The sequence below is a fragment of the Centroberyx gerrardi genome, chromosome 7 (assembly GCF_048128805.1).
Source record: "Centroberyx gerrardi isolate f3 chromosome 7, fCenGer3.hap1.cur.20231027, whole genome shotgun sequence".
NCBI lineage: Eukaryota > Metazoa > Chordata > Actinopteri > Beryciformes > Berycidae > Centroberyx > Centroberyx gerrardi.
This window is the reverse complement of record NC_136003.1, coordinates 30393129-30410866: the sequence shown is the minus strand read 5'-3', so window position 1 is coordinate 30410866 and position 17738 is coordinate 30393129. Positions and strand designations below refer to the sequence as shown.

Below are 17738 nucleotides of genomic sequence, written 5' to 3'. Positions count from 1 at the left end.
TTGAGCTTTTGATCTAAGCATGGCCAGTCAGTGACACCTGTGTTTTACAGGAAGGTGTTTTAAAGCTGTAAATGTTTTGTGAAATCGACCTGTATTTTTAACAAGGATGGATAAAGACAGTTTCAAACTTGTATAAAACTGGTCAAGTAAGGTCTTCAAAGGGTTTCATTTAAATGCACATGACAATCATTAAACATTTATGAAACCTGAGTAAAATTGACCTGTAGTATATTTTGAGTAATGATAGGTTAATAAAGTCCACAAATCGGGTTTTAACAGGGGTGACATGAAATTCATGTGAAAATCATTATGAAAATGTCAAAACCTCTTTTGTTCCATGTGAATCAGCTGTAGTTAAGATTTGCACTAAATTATGGTGTAAATATACTGTAGGTCTTTTTGGAACTCTGAAGAACCGGTCCCCACTGACTTCAGTTGTTTTGGAGAAGGCTGCTATGGAGTTGTGCTGGCAGCCTCCCTGTGTGTTATATGGACAAACTTCACCTGCGTTTAAACTGGCATGAGGGTGAGTAGATGATGACAGAATTTTCATTTTTGGGTGAACTGTTCCTTTAAGTAAAACCACCTTGATAAAAGTCCCCTGCTCAAAAATAATCTCAAATGAAATTAAAATATCACCATTAAATGCACTGTAAGTATCAAAAGTAAAAGTACATGTTAAGTGTCCTGTCTTTGTAATTCATAGCCAGGACGTTTTCCATCTTCAGTTCATAAACCTCTGTAGGTTCAGTTAAAACCATCAGTGATCCAGCTCTGCTCGCTCTGACTGCTTTGTCAAAGCTATCTGGTTTGAAATTGAAACATTTTTATCAACTGATCATATTTTCAATGCTAAATGATTCCCATCAAATTCACAAGTAACTGCATTTGTGTGATGCACAAAAATAATAATAATAATAATAAATTAAAGCTGCAAGCAGCGATGATCGGGCCCTCGCACTTTGCGCACGTTGGGGTGTGCCGCAGCCACGTCGTTACTGGACACCGACTGGTCGACGCGGCTCTGAATTTTCATTATAAAACGTGTCATTTCCTTTAGCCAGTAGGTGGCGCTATGACTATGATTCAAAATTGGCATGTAGATGTCTTCAGGCCTGGACTCTCATCAAACATGTGAAGTTTGGGGCAGATTTGACCACGTACAGTCGAGTTACAAACCACTTCCTGTGTTGCCAGTAGGTGGCGCTATGGCTGTAACTGAATATTGGCATGTAGATGTCTTCAGGCCGGGACTCTCATCAAACGTGTGAAGTTTGGGGCAGATTTGACCATGTACAGCCGAGTTACATACCACTTCCTGTGTTGCCAGTAGGTGGCGCTGTGACCATAAGTAAATATTGGCCTGTAGATGTGTTCAGGCCGGGACTGTCATCAAACAGGTGAAGTTTGGGGCAGATTTGACCATGTACATTCGAGTTACAAACCACTTCCTGTGTTGCCAGTAGGTGGCGCTATGACTATTACAGAATATTGGCATGTAGATGTCTTCAGGCCGGGACTGTCATCAAACAGGTGAAGTTTGGGGCAGATTTGACCATGTACAGTGGAGTTACAAGTCACTTCCTGTGTTGGCAGTAGGTGGCGCTATGACTATAACAGAATATTGGCATGTAGATGTGTTCAGGCCGGGACTGTCATCAAACAGGTGAAGTTTGGGGCAGATTTGACCACGTACAACCGAGTTACAAACCACTTCCTTTTTTGGCAGTAGGTGGCGCTATGACCAGAAGTGAATATTGGCCTGTAGATGTGCTCAGGCCATGACACTTATCAAACATGTGACGTTTGGGGCAGATTTGACCATGTACAGTGGAGTTACATAGCACTTCCTGTTTCGTGGCGAAACATGGAAATTCGACGCCTCGCCACGCCCACGCCGTTAGACGAAAACTCAAGCTTTTACCAACTTTTCATTGTCAAGGTCTGTTATGTACGCTGAGCAAGTTTGAGGTGGATCCGATTAACCTCCTAGGAGGAGTTTGTTAAAGTATGACCCCTTTAAATGGCCAAAAATGCCACCCTAAATTCAAAATGGCTGACTTCCTGTTGGGTTTAGGTCATAGGACCCAGGACGTTTTTTTTAAGTCTGGACATGATACATGTGCCTGTGAAATTTCGTACATGTAGGTGAAACGTAGCGCGAGGGATATTTAGTTGAAATTTTGTAGGGGGCGCTATTGAGCCATTTTGCCACACCCATGCGCAAGACCCATAAAATATGTAATTTTTCAGCAGTTCTGAGGCATGTGCAAAGTTTGGTGAGTTTTGGAGCACCTTTAGCCCCTCAAAAATGCGATTCATTGGAGGGAAAAATAATAATTCCTTTAAATACAGTAGGGCTTCGCACCGGTCGGTGCTCGGGCCCTAATTACACAATAACACATAGGCTATAGGAGACAAGAAAAACAATCAAAGAAACTTAATCTGGTATCTCTTCTTTGAAATCTTCCTTCTTCTTTCTTCTCTAGGCCAGAGGTTACTAGCACTTAGCCTAGGTTGAGAGTGATCTTTACCACCACTCTTAAGTCATGTCAAGTAAGTGTAGGTAAGTCAAGTCATGTCAGGTCTGTAGTATCCATCAGCACTCCTCTGTCTCTTGAAGAAGACAAATCTTGGTGACAGGCCTGTCCAGACAACCGGTTTGCGTTTTGATCTTCACTTAACGTACAAGTCCTCTCCTGTCTGGAACAGCTGCCACGACCTTCCCTGTGACCCATGAATTACGAGGTGCTGAATCATCAACTATGAGCACTATATCTCCATGGATGAAGTTACGTTTGATACTAGACCATTTCTGATGTTCTTGTAATTGTGGTAGGTACTCCTTAATCCATCTCTTCCAGAACAAATCAGACATGTATTGAACTTGTTTCCATCTACGACAAGCATAGACATCCTCTTTCTGAAACAGTCCAGGTGGCAAACATGGCTTGGTTCTGAGAAGCAGTAGGTGGTTAGGAGTTAACGCCTCTAAATCATTTGGTGGATGCTTTGGTAATAGGTCGGCTATTAAGGATAGCCTCCACTTCACAGAGCACTGTGTAGAGACCTTCCTCATCAAGGTTTTGTGCCTTCAGAGTAGAGTTGAGGACCTTCCGCACTGACCGAATCAACCTCTCCCATGCTCCACCATGATGTGAACCAGTTGGAGGATTAAAGATCCACTTGATTGCCTTCTGCAGAAGTACGTCACTGATCTGTTCAAGATTCCATCCTTCAATGGCCAGTTCACGCTCTGCGCCAACAAAGTTAGTACCATTGTCTGAGCGTAGCTCTTTGACTTGTCCACGCCTCGCTATGAAACGCCGTAAAGCATTGATGAAAGAGTCTGTGTCCAATGATGCTGTCACTTCAATGTGTGTCGCTCGAATAGATAGGCATGTGAAGATAACACCATATCTTTTCACTAGGCTCCTTCCACGCTTAACCTCAAACGGACCAAAACAATCCACTCCGACAAAGGTAAACGGGGGCTCATCAGGTGAAACCCTGTTGTGCGGCAAGTCTGCCATTTGCTGTTGGCCTGGAGCTCCATGTAACCGCCGACAGACTGTACATTTAGATAGGATCTTTCTTATAGCCACACTGGCACCGGGGATCCAATATCACTGGCACAGTCTTGATAGCATGTGGTTCCTACCACCATGACCCACTTCCTGATGTACGTGTCGAAGAATGAGGTCTGAGATGTTGAAATCCTTAGCCAGTATGACTGGATGTTTGGATTCCTCAGGCATAGCAGCCCTACTGAGACGTCCACCAACTCTCAAGATGCCATCTTCAAGTACTGGGTTGAGCTTGTATATATGGCTACTCTTTTTAACATTCTCTCCCTTCTGGAGGCTGGAGAATTCTTCTGGGAATGTTCTCCTTTGACAAGATCTGATTATCTCCAGCTCAGCTTCTCCAAGCTCCTTTACTGAGAGACAATCACGATGCATTTTATTCTTGAAACTCTGCATCTCTTTCTCTATAGCATCCCTTTGTTGACTCTGGTCTGTCCCAGACTGAGCCAGATAAGCAACAATCTCCCTCCTCTTCTGACTGAGACTCAAAAGCAGATTCTTGAATCTCAATATCCAGCCCATCACCCTCTTCAGAAGAGTCCAGGAGAAGATACGCTTACTCAGGTGAGTCACTATATCCACTTCCTCCTTAGCCTGAACAGCATTGGCAGAAATGGTCCCTTTGACCTCAGGATCATCAGAATCTGGGAGTACTCTCAGAGCATCTGGGTTAACAGGCCAATCCTCCTCTGGTTGCTTGAGAAATTGAGGACCTGATATCCAGATTGTGTTCTTCATGAATGACTCCACCTTGGCTCCTCTAGAAGCGAGGTCTGCAGGGTTGCTTGAGGTATTAACATATCTCCATTGAGATGCATGAGATACGCTGAGCTGCTACCATGGCAGCTGTAAGCTCCATGTGAGGGATGGTGATCTGCTTTAAAGGTGCCACCCTGGCCTTGCCCATAACAAAAGCACTGTGCAGCTGGGAGCGGGCATTACATGACAGCAAATAGGTGACTGTGCCGTAGCCATCTTCACTCGTATCTGCAAAGTGGTGCAACTGTGCAGAAGTTACTTCACCAAAGTCCACAGGCTTTAAACATCTGGTGACCTTGAAGTCTTCCAGCAGATGGATCTCTTGAACCCAGTCCGTCCACTCTTGAGCTATAGGTGTTGGTATTTTGTCGTCCCACCCACGCTCTTTCCTGCACAGATCCTGCAGAATTTTCTTGGCCCATGGTGCGCAAGAGAATCCTTGTTTTCCTCCCTGAGAGATTCAGCCTGTTCATCAGACCCACTGTGCAGAATGATGCTGAACTCCCTTGGTCTAGGAAAGCATAAGTCTCCACTACTTTATGCCCCTTCTTGGACTTAACTTGCGCTGGAACAATGGAGAGTTTACAATCTTGATCACCGGCCCCAGTAAGACCACTGGTTTGCACTGCAACCAGAGTGCTGCCCACTGCTGCGTCTGAGTTGATCTTAGCTTGCTCTGTCTCTGCTCTTTCCTTCTGGTGGATGTGAAGCATACTAGGGTGTTTGGAACCACATGCTTTACATGAGAGACGCTTCCTACAGTCCTTACTGATGTGCCCAGTACACAAGCAGCCAAAACAGACTCAATTTTCTTTCAGGAAGGCAATCTTCTCATTGTGAGCTCTCTTCTCCAATAGAGAACACCACTCCAATGTGTGTCCACCTTTGCAGTACAGGCAAGCAGTTTTTCCTGATGAGCGTCTCTCCTTCACTCTGATTACAGTTTGAGCCTTCCATCCACAATGTTCACAAAAGTAGCCCTGCGGTGGTGCTTCTCTTGAATTTCACAAGCTACTGCTCTCCACCTGTCTCTCAGCTTGTAGGGCAGTTTCTTGATTACTGTAAGCATGTTGACCGGCATATCCAACTCGCACATGTAATGAACCTCCTCCATGGCATTACAGCATCCTCTCAAAAACAGACTGTATGCTTTTAGAGCCTTCACATCCTCTGACCGAATTGGTAACCATGAGAGAGCCTTTTCCATATAGGCCGATGCAATTCTCTGTTCATTTCCAAAATGCTCCTGCAGTAAAGCCTTGGCCTTGTTATATCCTCTGTCTGCAGCCATATGCTGACAACTTCTGACAAGCTCCCTTGGCTGCCCTCTAGTGTACTGTTCCAGGAAATGCAGGCAGTCTCTTGCATTGTCAGTCTTTTCCTCTATGCTGTGTGCAAAGGCTCTCATAAAGGTGTGGTACTGCAGGGGATCTCTGTCAAAAATTTGGATCTCTCTACTTGGCAGGGAAGAGAGATATTGCTGCCGCACCAGCAAAGCTGTTATTTCATTTTGTTTCTCCATTATGGAAAAAACATAGTTCTCTTCTTTGTCACCGGCAATGATGGCAGGAATGTGAGCATCTCTATGCTGAGACTGTGGAGGTGCTACAACATCTGATTTTGAGCTCTGTGACATATACTGGATTGTTTCTGACTGAACACCTGCAGCCATTTTCCTCTCTTTTGGCCTTGTGCCTATCACATGGGAGTCAGCAATTCCACTGTCTGGGAGGGTTTTCCCATATTTTCCAAGTCGGTGTGGAATGAATGAATCTGCATCAGCACTGAAAATGTGACCCCTTTTCTCAAAGTAGGAATCCATGCCATTGGACTTGCGAGATGCAGAGCTGTGTACAACAGATCCACCAGAGGCTCTTAAAACATTCACTCTAGCCACAGATGCTGCTATTTTCACTTCAAGTTCAAATTTTTCCTTTTATTTCCTTAGCTGCACCTCTTGCTCCTCAAGAGCATGCTTGTCCTTCAGCATCTATGGCGGGCTAGGAGGGCAGCCATTTCAGCCTCTGCCTTGATACGGGCAGATGAAGTTGTGGAAACACTGGAGCTTGATCCATGCCTTCTACTGCTAGTATTTGAAACACTGTCACATGGCTTTATTTCATCCAGTGTCTCAACAGGTAGAGCATTGTGTTCCTTGTTCAGTGGAGAATCATAATCATGAGAATCAGGCTCATCTGCTGCTTCCAAGCTGTAAAGGTTTCCATGAGGCCTTTCATCGTCAGGTGCCTTAGCGGTGTTTTCATTACTCTGTTGGTGTGGTCTCCCAGTTTCAAAAATCCATTGCTTTACATCCTTCATAAATCCTTGGTTATATTTATTGATGCTTGTGAACCACACATTTTGTTTTTCCTGTTCCACAGAGGGAATTAAAGGCATCAATGACTCATGCAATGACATGCTATCCTTAGACAGCTGCAGCATATTTTCTAGCTGGGATTGCACTTGCATTGTCATCATTTTTCATGAGCTCTTTCAAAGCAAGTATCACACTCTTTATTTCTGTCACCTTGGTTTGGCGCTCTTTCTGGAGCCTTTCAATTTTGAAACCCAAAGCCTTTTCAGTGAGAGTGATTGTTCTCTTTGGATTCTCATTTTCAGGTCCATTAGCAGCAGAACCAGTCCCCGATCCACTCATGTTGCCGTTCCTCAATAATGCTTGCACAATAGAACATCCAAAGCAGAATCAACATTTAACGACAGAGAATGCATAAATACAGCCGCAGCCGATGCATTCCAAAAACAACATCCAACGTCGATCGCCACATTCAAACCATGTACAAAGACGAGCGAGTATTCAGGCCTCCATACAGCGAACAACACTTGAAACATGCCAGTTTTGGTATAGAAAGCAAAGCGTAGAAACGTACGGTCAACAGAAAATAAGGACTCCCCACTCACCCCCTCTCTGCCCTAACCAGACTGACTGATTAACAAACAGGTGATATCTCTTCCTACCAACACACACACCCCCCATGTCATGCCCCAAATTACCGTAAGTGACGGTGAAGCAGTGTGAACACAACACAAACACATACATGGCTCCTACATTCCGGCCCCTAATTATTATAACAATAATAATTAAAGCTGCAAGCAGCGATGATCGGGCCCTCGCACTTTTGCGCATGTCGGGGTGTGCCGCAGCCGCGGCGTCGTTACTGGACACCGACCGGTCGACGCGGCTCTGAATTTTCATTATAAAACATGTCATTTCCTTTTGCCAGTAGGTGGCGCTATGACTATGATTCAAAATTGGCTTGTAGATGTCTTCAGGCCGGGACTATCATCAAACGTGTGAAGTTTGGGGCAGATTTGACGATGTACAGTGGAGTTACAAACCACTTCCTGTGTTGGAAGTAGGTGGCGCTATGACTATAACAGAATATTGGCATGTAGATGTGTTCAGGCCGGGACTGTCATCAAACAGGTGAAGTTTGGGGCAGATTTGACCACGTACAACCGAGTTACAAACCACTTCCTGTTTTGGCAGTAGGTGGCGCTATGACCAGAAGTGAATATTGGCCTGTAGATGTGCTCAGGCCATGACACTTATCAAACATGTTACGTTTGGGGCAGATTTGACCATGTACAGTGGAGTTACATAGCACTTCCTGTTTCGTGGCGAAACATGGAAATTCGACGCCTCACCACGCCCACGCCGTTAGATGAAAACTCAAGCTTTTACCAACTTTTCATCGTCAAGGTCTGTTATGTACGCTGAGCAAGTTTGAGGTGGATCCGATTAACCTCCTAGGAGGAGTTCGTTAAAGTATGACCCCTTTAAATGGCCAAAAATGCCACACTAAATTCAAAATGGCTGACTTCCTGTTGGGTTTAGGTCATAGGACCCAGGACGTTTTTTTTTAAGTCTGGACATGATACATGTGCCTGTGAAATTTCGTACATGTAGGTGAAACGTAGCGCGAGGGATATTTAGTTGAAATTTTGTAGGGGGCGCTATTGAGCCATTTTGCCACACCCATGCGCAAGACCCATAAAATATGTAATTTTTCAGCAGTTCTGAGGCATGTGCAAAGTTTGGTGAGTTTTGGAGCACCGTTAGCCCCTCAAAATGCGATTCATTGGAGGGAAAAATAATAATTCCTTGAAATACAATAGGGCTTCGCACCGGTCGGTGCTCGGGCCCTAAAAATAAAAAAAGTAAAAAGAGGATATCTGCTTGTAAATGTAATGGACTCAAAGTCTTCGGTCCACCAAAGTGGGAATACTACTCTTCAGCCCTGCTTAAAGGGAGATTAAACCAGAATGAACTTTTGGATTATTATAATTTAAAAGCTGAAAATTCCCTGAAATTTTGCAAAAAATGTTGTTGTGTGGGTTGTTAGTTATGATTTCTAAAGATTAATCAATCCTCTAAACTGCCACTGATTTTAAAAGGTTTGGTCCACCAGCCTTCTGTTGGTCTACTGCTTATTGGAGCTCTTTACAGGAAATTTGTCAGCTCTAATATGACTTTGATTGTATTTTGCTTCCTTAGATTGTTGTATGTTGTTTGTCTGTGACTTACATTCTGCTCTCTTGAGCAGGTCTGCTTTGACAAAAGAGATTTTAATCTCATTGGGAATTAACTGAAAAATTCAAACTAAAAACACTGAAAATCATTGCATGAGTTGACTTGGTTCCACCAACTTCCAATCAGTGATGACATACAGCAGATTTACCTTTTCCTTCGTTATGATAAGTCATGACTCACAACGTATAAAACAACAGAACAACAAAATTGTTTAATTTAAGGTGAAATAATAACATATTAAAGTCAACAAATTTTGTTTAAAACTATGCTATGTTAATTTAACCTTAATTTCTGAGACAATTGTAGAAAACAGATTCTTACCTTGGAGTAGTAAGATTAACTAAATAACAATTAAACACAAGTCCAAAGGTAAGATATTTTAACCAAAAACAGATGAAAAACAGTAACTGATTAAATATCTTAACTCATTTTCAAAATAAAATGTCCATGTTCCTGTACATGTGCAATGTCAAAACCACATTCATTTACCTTACACATAGAATACACTCTATTTACAGTGATTCATGATTCATGTTTGTTTAAAGTAAAATGAGTAGTAAACTTAGTAAACATATACGAAAATACAAACATTAGTATTCTCACTACATAGATATAGGTGATAGATACAGATATAGGTGTGTGTCTCTGTGTGTGTGTGTGTGTGTGTGTGTGATCCTGTACAGAGTGAACTATCATTTCAGCAACTGTCTTTTGTCAGCAGTGTGAGTGTTTCTCCACACAGGAGGCGACTTTACTCTATCTGACACAGAGACACTTTGGAACCAAACCACCTAAACCCAAACCTAAACCCAGGGTAGAGGGGTTCAGTGAATGTGGAGTGGAAGGTGTGGAGGTGGATCAGTGTGTCAGAGGAGACTCTGTAGAAGGACAGAGAGCCAGCAGGCCAGTCCAGATACACTGCTACTCTGCCAGAGTCAGAGGAGTGGGAGATGTGTATGTCTGTTGATCTGTTATTGTGCCAGGCAGAGTAACGGTTATTAAAGCATAACAAACTCCAGGACTTGTCATTCCCTCCAAGGCTGCAGTCAGGACCATCTCCTGTCCTTCTGATTCCTCTGTATGTCACTCCTATATAAACTCCTCCTTTCCACTCTACCTCCCAGTAACAGCACCCAGTCAGACCATTTCTACACAGCAGCTGTTCCCAGCAGTCAAATCTCTCTGGGTGATCAGGATGTGGCTGCTCCTCTTTCATCTCTGTCACCTTTCTGTTGTCCTCAGACAGAGAGATGTTTCTGTGTGCTGTGTTTGGGTCCAGTGTGAGTTCACAGGCATCTGATGGAGAGAACAAGACACAGCTTGGAACATACAGAAGAAACCACAACTACACAATCTAAAATAGTTGAACGTGTGCTGATTTGTTTTCATGAATAAAACTAAACACACACTTACATTTCCTCAGACCCGATTTCAACCTGTGCACTCCCCCATGGTCCAGACTGGGGGTGGAGGGATAAACAGTCAGACCAGCATATTCTCTTTGATCATGGAAACATGGACATTAAATAAACAATAAGCCTCTCCATACCTGAGAGAGTCCAGTCTCCAGTGTGGATCCTCCAGTCCAGCAGAGAGCAGCTTCACTCCTGAGTCTCCTGGATGATTGTAGCTCAGGTCCAGCTCTCGCAGATGGGAGGGGTTGGAGCTCAGAGCTGAGGCCAGAGAAGCACAGCCTTCCTCTGTGAGCAGACAGCCTGACAACCTACACACACACACACACACACACACACACACACACACACACACACACACACACACACACACACAAAACACAAAGTACTATATTAAGTGTTTATTCGTTGACATTAACCTGTATATAAAGCAGGATTTAAATGGTTGAACAGGTTGAAGAATACTGACCTGAGAGTTTCCAGTCTACATTGTGGAGCAGAGAGCAGCTTCACTCCTGAATCCTGCAGGTCGTTGTTACTCAGGTCCAGCTCTCTCAGACTAGAGGACTGGGAGCTGAGAACTGAGGCCAGAGCTTCACAGCTTCTCTCTGACAGCTTACAGCCTCTCAGCCTCAATGGACATAAAAAGATATGAAAGCAAAAATAAAAGAAGTGCTCACATGTACTTTGCATGATGTAGTTCACTGAGTTGAGTGTAGCACTAACAAAGCCAGGGACACTGGCTTGATTCCCACTGGGGTCATCCAAGCTAAAAATGTATGCACACATGGTACTGTAAGGTGATCTGGAAAAATAATCCACCAAATGGCATATGCTATGTTATGCTTTACAGAAAGCCATGAAAAAATTATAGTAAATATATACAGCAGACATAAAAAATTGGAAACAATTTCAAAATAAGTGGTTTTAAACAATAATTACATCAAATAAAAACATGGGAAGCAGTAAAGACACAAACATTACACAAAAGCAAGTCAATAAAAGTGTTTTTTGATTTAAAGGATGATGCTAGCTTAAGTCCTTTAGGAAAGCTTTCCACAGTTTAGGGGCTCTGATGGCCAAAGTGTAATGAACTTTAGTCTTAAGTCTAGACTGAGAAACAGTCAGAAGGACCCAAAGATATCAGCTTACACTCTGGCTCATAGGGAACTATGAGGTCTGTTATGTAACTTTGGGCCAAAACTAGCCACGCTTAAAATGTGCTCAGTGAAATCTTGATATTAATTCTATATCTAACTGGTAACCAGTGGAGAGATGTTAAACTTGGGGATGTGTATGATCTCTTCTTAGCACTAGTTAAAATCCTAGCTGCTTTATTCTGAACAAGCTGGAGATGTGACAGTGAATTATGATGGACAGCTGCTGTAATCTTAATGATATGATATCAAAGCATGAATGACCTTCTCTAAATCATCCAGGTTCATGGCTGTGTATATGAAGCTGGATCAGAATGGCAAACATTCTGGAAAACTGCAAGACTTTCTTTTGAGTAAAATTGAAAATACCAATGTATAATGGCTCCGAAATCCTGATATAAAACTTGCAGTGTCACCTATGGAAGCCCATTCCCGCCACTCAATAAAATAAAAAACTACTCAATTCTGACTTTATATCTCACAATTCTGACTTTTTATCTCACAATTCTGACTTTATATCTCACAATTCTGACTTTATATCTCACAATTCTGACTTTTTATTTCAGAATTCTGACTTTTTATCTCACAATTCTGACTTTATTTTCATGATTCTGAGTTTATATCTCGGAATTTGTACTTTTTTTTCTCACACAAAAAAAAAAGAAGTCAGAAGTGGAAGAAATAAAGTCAGAATTCTGAGAAATAAAGTCAGAATTGTGAGATATAAAGTCAGAAGTGGAAGAAATAAAGTCAGAATTCTGAGAAATAAAGTCAGAATTGTGAGATATAAAGTCAGAGTTGTGAGATAAAAAGTCAGAATTGTGAGATAAAAAAGTCAGAATTGTGAGATAAAAAAGTCAGAATTCTGAGAAATGAAATCAGAATCGTGAGATAAAATGCCAGAATTGTGAGATATAAAGTCAGAACTGTGAGAAAAAAAAGTCAGAATTCTGAGAAATAAAGTCAGAATTGTGAGATAAAAAGGTCAGAATTGTGAGATAAAAAAGTCAGAATTCTGAGAAATTAAGTCAGAATTCTGAGAAATGAAGTCAGAATTCTGAGAAATGAAGTCAGAATTGTGAGATAAAATGACAGAATTGTGAGATATAAAGTCAGAACTGTGAGAAAAAAAAGACAGAATTCTGAGAAATAAAGTCAGAATTGTGAGATAAAAAGTCAGAATTGTGAGATAAAAAAGTCAGAATTGTGAGATAAAAAAGTCAGAATTCTGAGAAATGAAGTCAGAATTCTGAGAAAAAGTCAGAATTCTGAGAAATAAAGTCAGAGTTGTGAGATAAAAAGTCAGAATTGTGAGATAAAAAAGTCAGAATTGTGAGATAAAAAAGTCAGAATTCTGAGAAATGAAGTCAGAATTCTGAGAAAAAAAGTAAGAATTCTGAGAAATAAAGTCAGAATTGTGAGATATAAAGTCAGAATTGTGAGATAAAAAGTCAGAATTGTGAGAAATAAAATCAGAATTCTGAGATAAAATGCCAGAATTGTGAGATATAAAGTCAGAACTGTGAGAAAAAAATTCAGAATTCTGAGAAATGAAGTCAGAATTCTGAGAAAAAAAGTCAGAATTCTGAGAAATTAAGTCAGAATTCTGAGATAAAATGCCAGAATTCTGAGAAAAAAAGTCAGAATTCTGAGATATAAAGTCAGAATTGAGTCATTTTTTATTTTATTGAGTAGCGGGAATGGGCTTCCATTCCTTCTTTTGCATATTCAGAAATACAGAACTGAGACAGACAGTGTGGACAGCATGGACCTTAGTTTGGAAAAATGTGTCAAATCATTTGAAAAAAACTGTAAATGGATTTTACCTGAGAGTTTCCAGTCTACAGTGTGGACTCTCCAGTCCAGCAGAGAGCAGCTTCACTCCTGAATCCTGCAGGTCGTTGTTACTCAGGTCCAGCTCTCTCAGACTAGAGGACTGGGAGCTGAGAACTGAGGCCAGAGCTTCACAGCTTCTCTCTGACAGCTTACAGTCACTAAGCCTGAAGAAGCATTCGTGATAAAGATAAAAAATTAACATTGACAATATATTTTTTTCTTTCATGTAGAAAACATGACAGGTGATGCTTTAAAAAAAAAAGTCCAGTTATCTGCACCTACAAAGATTTATTGGAGGCTTTGACCACTGGCAGCAGCCTCAGAAGAGCCTCCTCTGAAGCAGAGTATTTCTTCAGGTCAAACACGTCCAGCTCTTCTTCTGATGACAGTAAGATGAAGACCAGAGCCGACCACTGAGCAGGGGAGAGTTCATCTGTGGAGAGACTTCCTGATCTCAGGTACTGTTGGATCTCCTCCACTAGAGAACGGTCATTCAGCTCATTCAGACAGTGGAACAGATTGATGCTTCTCTCTGGAGAAGGATTCTCCCTGATCTTGTCCTTGATGTACTGGACTGTTTCCTGATTGGTCTGTGAGCTACTTCCTTTCTGTTTCAGCAGGCCTCGTAGGAGAGTCTGATTGGTCTCCAGGGAAAGGCCCAGGAGGAAGCGGAGGAACAAGTCCAGGTGTCCATTTGGACTCTGTAAGGCCTTGTCCACAGCACTCTGGTAGAAGTGATTTACTTTAGATTTCTTTCTTAATAGCCTGGATGGTGGGGAGGTTACCTGTTTTTCTCTCAGTTGATTGGCACCGGTGTTGATGAATGACAGAAAGACATAAACAGCAGCCAGAAACTCCTGAATGCTCAGATGGACAAAGCAGAACACCTTGTCCTGGTTCAGCCCACGCTCCTCTTTAAAGATCTGTGTGAACACTCCTGAGTACACTGAGGCTGCTCTGATATCAATGCCACACTCTGTCAGGTCGGCTTCATAGAAGATCAGGTTGCCTTTCTCCAGGTTCTCAAAAGCCAGTTTTCCCAGAGATTTAATCATCTTCCTTTTCTCTGTAGTCCAGAGTGGATCTGTCTCAGCTCTCCCATGATACTTCACATTCCCTTGTTTGGCCTGAACGACCAGGAAGTGGATGTACATCTCAGTCAGGGTCTTGGGCATCTCTCCTCTCTCATCTGTTCTCAACACATGCTCCAGAACTGTAGCAGAGATCCAGCAGAAGACTGGGATGTGGCACATGATGTGGAGGCTTCGTGAAGTCTTGATGTGGGAGATGATCCTGCTGGCCTGCTCCTCATCTCTGAATCTCTTCCTGAAGTACTCCTCCTTCTGCGGGTCAGTGAAGCCTCTCACCTCTGTCACCATGTCAACACACTCAGGAGGGATCTGATTGGCTGCTGCAGGTCGTGTGGTTATCCAGAGGCGAGCAGAGGGAAGCAGTTTCCCCTTGATGAGGTTTGTCAGCAGCACGTCCACTGAGGTTGACTCTGTCACATCAGTCCAGATCTCGTTGTTCTGGAAGTCCAGAGGAAGTCGACACTCATCCAGACCGTCAAAGATGAACACAACCTGGAACTTGTCAAACTTGCAGATTCCTGCTTCTTTGGTTTCAGTGAAGAAGTGATGAAGAAGTTCCACCAAGCTGAACCTTTTCCTTTTCAGCAGATTCAGCTCTCGGAAAGTGAATGGAAATGTGAACTGTATATTGTGGTTGGCTTTGTCTTCAGCCCAGTCCAGAGTGAACTTCTGTGTTAAGACTGTTTTCCCAATGCCAGCCACTCCCTTTGTCATCAATGTTCTGGTTGGTTTATCTCTTCCAGGTAAGGGTTTAAAGATGTCTTCACATTTGATTGTTGTTTCTGGTCTCACTGGTTTCCTGGATGCTGCTTCAATTTGTCTGACCTCATGTTCATCATTGACCTCTCCACTCTCTCCCTCTGTGATGTGGAGCTCTGTGTAGATCTGATTCAGAAGTGTTGGGTTTCCTGCTTTGGCAATCCCCTCAAACAAATACTGAAACTTCTGCTTCAGATTTGATTTGTGTTTACGCTGGCACACATCAGGGAAAGTTTCTGAATGAACAAACATCAAATAACATCAATGAGTCGATGTTACAGTGAATATGAGAAATGTAAACATTTACGATTGAATGACATATTTTCCCACTCCATGGTCGTCCTGACTGTGTGTGCAGCTCAACAGCAGCTGTTTTGGTTTTATTTGTTGATACATCACTGTGTTCAGCAATGTACACCCACATTAACCAGTTAATAGTTTTACCAGATTATCCATTGGGATTGTAATTAGTTACCATTGATATGGAGTTATATAGATCATTAAGAAAGGTCTCCATTTACAGCAGTTTGGAAATGAAAAAAACTCCCATTTTCCCATCATTTCCCCTTTCCATCATGTTAAATTAAAAGCCTCTTACTGCTCTGCAGAGAGTCAGCCAGCTCCTCCTGCTTCAGTCTCCTCAGGAAGTGCAGTGTGATCTTCAGAAAAGCCTCTCTGCTGCTTCTCCTCTGCTCTTCCTCCTCTCCATCCACCACCTCCTCATCCTCACTCTGCCTCCCTAAGCATTCTGGGTGTTCTGGACTCAGAACCCTCTGGAACCTCTTCAGCTCATTCTTCACAAAAATTACAATGTTCTCCTCAAGCAGCTGCAACATAATAATACTTGAATAAATCTTTCATACCAAAACACAACATCAAAACCATCTTGCATAGACTGAAAGCCCACTGGTCTAAAGAGTGTAGCATGGAGACTTTTGACCAGAATAATTTAATTTGCAGCAGAAGTAAAAGGTGTTGTTGTACATTTACAAACCATAAATATGGAGTCCAGGTCTGTTTGATGCACCTGGGCAGACTGACCACTGGGAACCTCTGACCTCTCCTGGTGAACTCTGTGGAGAAAAGATAGTGTATTATGTCATATAATCTCTCTCTCTCTCTCTCTCTCTCTCTCTCTCTCTCTCTCTCTCTCTCTCTCTCTCTCTCTCTCTCTCTCTCTCTCTCTCTCTCTCTCTCTCTCTCTCACACACACACACACACACACACACACAGGTCGTTAAATGTGTTGTTTTTGGATCCTGGTAGCAACACAAGGTGAAATGCACTAATTATTGTTCTAATTATTGGATATGATGTTTTGAAAGAGGAAACTAAATCAACAGTGCATGAAGGGCCAGACCAAATCTATATCTCATGACTGATACTCTGATAACATCAAGCCCATCTGTTTTTATCATCAGTTTTATTACCTTTGATCAATAGAGTGGTGACTATCCTTTGACTGGTCACTCTTCATGGACACACTGCTGAGTTCGGGGGAGTCTGGTCTCTCCTGCTGGATCCTGATAGAAATGCAGGATGGACAAAATGATGATAGTGATGATAGTGAAAAGGTTAGAGAGGCAGGCTTTTGACCAGCAGGTTGCGAGATCCTGACTTGGATCCTGGAGTGTGAGGAGAGTAAATGAGTAAAACTCTTCCCTCCTCCACAGCTACCACCAAAGTATCCTTTTACAAGACAATTAAGCCCCAAATTGCTTCGGTGGAAGTCGTTTGCATAATGCATAACTGAATATATGTGAGGAAGAGCAATACTGAAAAAGAGCATGCATGCTCAGCAAACCTTTATTATTAAAGTTAAAGTCTTGCCTTTGCTCAGAAGAATGGTGTCCATCTTTAAAAAGAATATGTTCGTCCTGTGACTGGTCACTCCTCAGGGACACACAGCTGGGTCCAGGGGAGTCTGGTCTCTCCTGCTGGATCCTGGTTGACAGAGAGGAAGATCATTAACTTTTTAGTCAACCAGCCACAGTAGCAGGTGGATACTCAGAAACCACCAGGTCGGTATTAAAAAAAAAAAAGTATTAGCACACCAAAGTTTAATAAAGTTTGAAACTTGAAGTACCTTACTCTGCCCTGTTCCCATTGAATGATTTTTCCTCTCATCCTATTATTTTTGTCTGAAAAAACAAACAATAAAAAAAAAAAACATCCCCCTATCTCTCGCCTTAACTCTTATCCTGCTTCCTCTCAGTTTCAATTTTTTGAAGTGTACGTGGTTAAAAAGTAAAAAAAAAAAAATCTTTGAAAGTTCTTTACAATTTGACCACCAGATTTCACTTTTCACTCTCTGTCATTCAATTCCATAGACAAATATGTAAAAGCAAAATATTTTAAACTTTATAAATGGTAATAATGGTAATATGCCTTTAAAAGAATGAGTAGTAGTCAGAGTAGTGTTTTAGAGGAATATGCCATTAAATGTCTACAAAGCAGAAGTAGGAGTAGCAGTTTTAGTGGAACATAACTTTGACATGATGTGTTGTAGTAGAAGTAGTGGGTAGAAAAAGTGTTAGAATACAGTGAAAGTGTATGAAGTGTATTAAGCAGCATGTATTTCATCA

General features: G+C 42.1%; 3 protein-coding genes across 3 annotated transcripts in view; all 3 read right to left on the bottom strand.

Annotated features, from left to right (window-relative positions):
- Nucleotides 1–9263: 9263 nt before the first annotated feature.
- Nucleotides 9264–17738, bottom strand: part of LOC139913189 (NACHT, LRR and PYD domains-containing protein 3-like) — a 29459-nt gene continuing 20984 nt past the window's right edge. The window contains exon 13 of the mRNA XM_078284390.1: nt 9264–10194. Within this exon, the coding sequence (XP_078140516.1) occupies nt 9650–10194 (545 nt within the window). The 3' untranslated portion in view covers nt 9264–9649. The remainder of the gene's footprint in view (nt 10195–17738) is intronic.
- LOC144539439 (protein NLRC3-like) lies at nt 13113–14775 on the bottom strand. Its single transcript, XM_078284397.1, has 2 exons — nt 13586–14775; nt 13113–13467 (listed from the first exon to the last, which is right to left on the bottom strand). The coding sequence occupies exons 1-2, from the start codon at nt 14680–14682 to the stop codon at nt 13290–13292; spliced, it is 1275 nt and encodes a 424-aa protein (XP_078140523.1). The 5' UTR covers nt 14683–14775; the 3' UTR covers nt 13113–13289.
- LOC144539529 (NACHT, LRR and PYD domains-containing protein 3-like) lies at nt 14693–16606 on the bottom strand. Its single transcript, XM_078284936.1, has 5 exons — nt 16584–16606; nt 16148–16226; nt 15752–15980; nt 14961–15389; nt 14693–14703 (listed from the first exon to the last, which is right to left on the bottom strand). The coding sequence occupies exons 2-5, from the start codon at nt 16148–16150 to the stop codon at nt 14693–14695; spliced, it is 672 nt and encodes a 223-aa protein (XP_078141062.1). The 5' UTR covers nt 16151–16226; nt 16584–16606.